General features: G+C 53.3%; 1 protein-coding gene across 1 annotated transcript in view; it reads right to left on the bottom strand.

Moving 5' to 3' along the window:
* Positions 1–422: 422 nt before the first annotated feature.
* Positions 423–3,321, bottom strand: part of RPH3AL (rabphilin 3A like (without C2 domains)) — a 159,843-nt gene continuing 156,944 nt past the window's right edge. Inside the window, exons 6-7 of the mRNA XM_019650400.1 lie at positions 2,381–2,494; positions 423–679 (exon numbers count right to left, since the gene is read on the bottom strand). Coding sequence (XP_019505945.1) covers positions 423–679; positions 2,381–2,494 — 371 coding nt within the window. The remainder of the gene's footprint in view (positions 680–2,380; positions 2,495–3,321) is intronic.

The following is a 3,321-nucleotide window of genomic DNA, read 5'->3' as shown; positions in this document are numbered from 1 at the left end:
ATTTGGGCTTGGCCTGCGCTGGGCTTTTTTGGGTGCAGATTTGGCCTCCTCGGCCACATAGTAGGTTTCTAGAGGTCAAGGACTATTCTGCACCACCCCCAGCCCAGGCTGAAGCTGGGCCCACGGTGGGACTTGGTGAGGACTGGGTTGCCTGGCTCACTGTAGGAACTCTTGAGACAGGGGTTACTGTAGTCACAGAGACGTTACTGAGATGGGGAAATGCTTTGAAAGATTACACATTTTATAAAGCTGAGGATGGTAACAACCATTGTTACAATTGCTGAGCATGAATAGGGATGGTTACCATTATTACTTTGGGTTCCCCTCTGTTCACTGCGGGCAGGGGTGGTGTCTGGCTCACCTCTGTTCCTTCAGTACCTGCACAGTACTCAGTAAACACAGAGAACTGAAAACTTCATCTATCACTTTCCAGTTTTGGAGGATTGAGTGAGAGAGGAGAAGGGCTCTGGGAAAGGGGGAGCAGGAGAGGGAGAGGAGGTCAGGGGGTTAGAAGCAGCAGCTGGGTACTCACTGGAGCCCTTTGGGTCCGGCCAGGGTGGGGTGCCTCTCTGTGGGTCTGTAGGGCCCGTCCCGCTCTCACTGGCCAGGCTGCTTTGGCTCCCTGAGAGGTGGCTGGGCGGGCGGGTGAGCGCCATCCTGGGGGACTCCACACTGCCACCTGCGAGAGACCATGTGTAGGCCTGAATGGCTCAGTGCTGGGCCCTTCGGACTTTAAACTGAGACAGGGATGGTCTCAGCCAGACGAGGAGCTGATGTAAAGCCTTCTCATTTGGGTCTGTGATGGGTGACTATGGGACTGTCTGCTCAGAGCCACTTCCTGCCCCCAAATGGCTGCCAAGTTCTAGCATGACCCTGCCCTCTAGCCACTGCTGATTGGTCTATGATATGTAATATCATATGGGCCGTCAGGTCCTTTCACTAAGGAACAAGTAAAGTCACCAACATGAAAATCAGCAATGTGGAGTAAATTTTCTTGCCTTCACAGAATGAAGGTATGCGTATGTGGGAAGGGTATATATTTCAGTAACCTCAATGGGATTATTAATTGCTGCCTTTACTAACGAAAATGATCCTCGCTCAGATGTGGCTGTTAGTCCTTGCCTGGCTAAGAGAGCAGAGGTGTGGCCTGTAAGGCTGCACTCCATCTTTTCCTATCCTCCAGGCCCACTTGGTCACAGCTGAGAGTTGGTGGGAAGGGAGGGTTCAAGAGCTGTGGTGTTAAGGGGAAGGTGGGGAGTGTAGAAACCAAGGCTGGCAGGTAAGTTTCTTTGACACTTTCCTAAGATAGGCTCTTTAACCTGAGGAGCCTAAGAGATCATGTAGTCCAGGGACCGTTTTCATCTCTTCCCCTATTGATATTGACCACCTGGAAAACTGCACTGAGAGGCATTCTGAGACTGCAGCAGGCTCTGTGGGAAAGCATATCATGATCAACTAGTAATGTCTGCCATGGACATAGGAATGGGAGTGGAAGTACGTGTGCCAGGCATTTGCCATTTCTGATCTAGCCCAAACTGCCATCCCCTGCAGGAATTCGCTTCATATCAGCTCTGGCAGGAGATTGCCCAGCTTTTGTCCCAGGACAGCACCCTGAGGCATTTCATTTCAGTTTGGGGCAGTTATTATAAAGCTTTCTATGTACTGAAATCAGCCTCCCTAAAACGTCTTTCAAATATCCTAGTTCTAACCTCTGGAGTAAGTCTGAAGGAAGCTGGTCTTTTCAGTAACTGAATGGAGCTGGTCCTTTCAGCTGGGAAGGTCCTTCATGTGTTTAACAGAGAGGAAAACGTGCTGGTGCTTTCTCTGTACCAGCCTCAAGACCCCAGTTAACTCTCTTTCAAATGACAGAGTCATAGAGGTGAGCTCAGAGATGTTAAACTCCGAAGGAGCTTTGGAGACCATCCGTTCTACCCTGTTGGTGCTAAATAGAAGGAAACCAAGGCCCAAGAGGTCATAGGATGTATTTGGGCTCCCACTGCAGTTTCATGGCAGAACTGAGCTAGTCCAGAGGACTTCGTACCTAACTTTCACAGTCTCATCCTCCACGAGGCAAAAATCTCATCTGGGATGCTCACAGCAAGCTGGGGAAAGAAGCCCAGGTGTGCAGGCCGAGGGTCAGGGAGGCCGCTGGACCTACTCTCCTTCCCGTGTGCATATACTCCGGAGCCTCCTTTCCGCCCTGCTCTTCAGTGGTGCTAAGACTTTAGCTTCTAGTTGTCCCAGCTCCAGGCACACTTCTCCTCCCTGATCTACAACAGAACAACTCTGCAGACACTGGCTGGGGAGCGAGGGCCCAAGGAAGCGGCAAAGTCACCTGCACTGGGGGCTCTGGAAAGCAGCTGTTGCATCTCATGCTTACCTGATTCACCCCAGATTTTGTTGCCTTTCAGGTCTCTGACCCCCGTGGGCGGGAGTCTGTCCTCCAGGCTGGAGGAGCTGAGATCCGAGTCACTGTCACTGTCGCTGGAAACCACTGGAAAGAACAGACACCGGCACAGGAGGTCACTCCTACCAGCCACCAGCAGTAGGCATTTGGACAGAGAGGGCCAGGGCAGGCCTCCCTCTTGCCAAGCCNGCTCCCACCTCCTGGAGCTGCAGGCAGAGGGAAAGGGTGAGGGAGTCAGTCTCTCACCCCACCTGCTCTGGGCTCCACTGTCCTCTCTAGGGACCAAGCTCGGCTTTGAAGGGTAATGCTCAGGGTTTGGATTTCTTCTTCCATTAACACAAACATGGAGAAAGCCTGCGTGGTGCCCCTCTGAAACTGCAGTGCTCATGGGTGGGGGGCCCACAAGATGGGCCTGAAGGCCTTTCCTGCCCAACCCCAGACGACAGCCAATTTAAACATGGGGTAGACTGAGAGGAGAGTAGGGGAGGACAATAAATAAAGGTCACAGCTGAGTGGAATGGCTGGGGGGGAGGGGTTGGGGAGGGCTCCCAAGGGAGGGGGGGTGCAGAAAGGCACTGGGTGAGGGATTCAGCCCTCCAAACACTGGTTTGTTGAGTCAGAGGTCACATGTCAGGGCTCCAGGGCTGGTCAGGAAGGAGCCAGGGAAGGTCTGGCTCCAGCGCGTGTGCATTCGTTCGTTCCCCCCTCTCTCTCTCTAACTCTTCCACTGAGAAGTCTGCTCCATGCACCAAACGGGCCGTGCTCAGGGCAGGCAGAGGGGATCCTCAGAGGCCACATCAGCAGCGGGGACTCCCCCAGCTGTGCCCTTTGCCTTTGGGGGAGAGAGAAAAAAAAGGTCACTATAGGGTGCGCAGAGGCAGAATCCCTCCCTGGTGACAGCTGGACCTTTGGGA

The sequence above is a fragment of the Hipposideros armiger genome, unplaced genomic scaffold (genome assembly GCF_001890085.2).
Source record: "Hipposideros armiger isolate ML-2016 unplaced genomic scaffold, ASM189008v1 scaffold_141, whole genome shotgun sequence".
Taxonomy (NCBI): Eukaryota; Metazoa; Chordata; class Mammalia; order Chiroptera; family Hipposideridae; genus Hipposideros; species Hipposideros armiger.
Note: the sequence above shows the minus strand (reverse complement) of the source record. Positions and strands in the feature narration are given on the sequence as shown.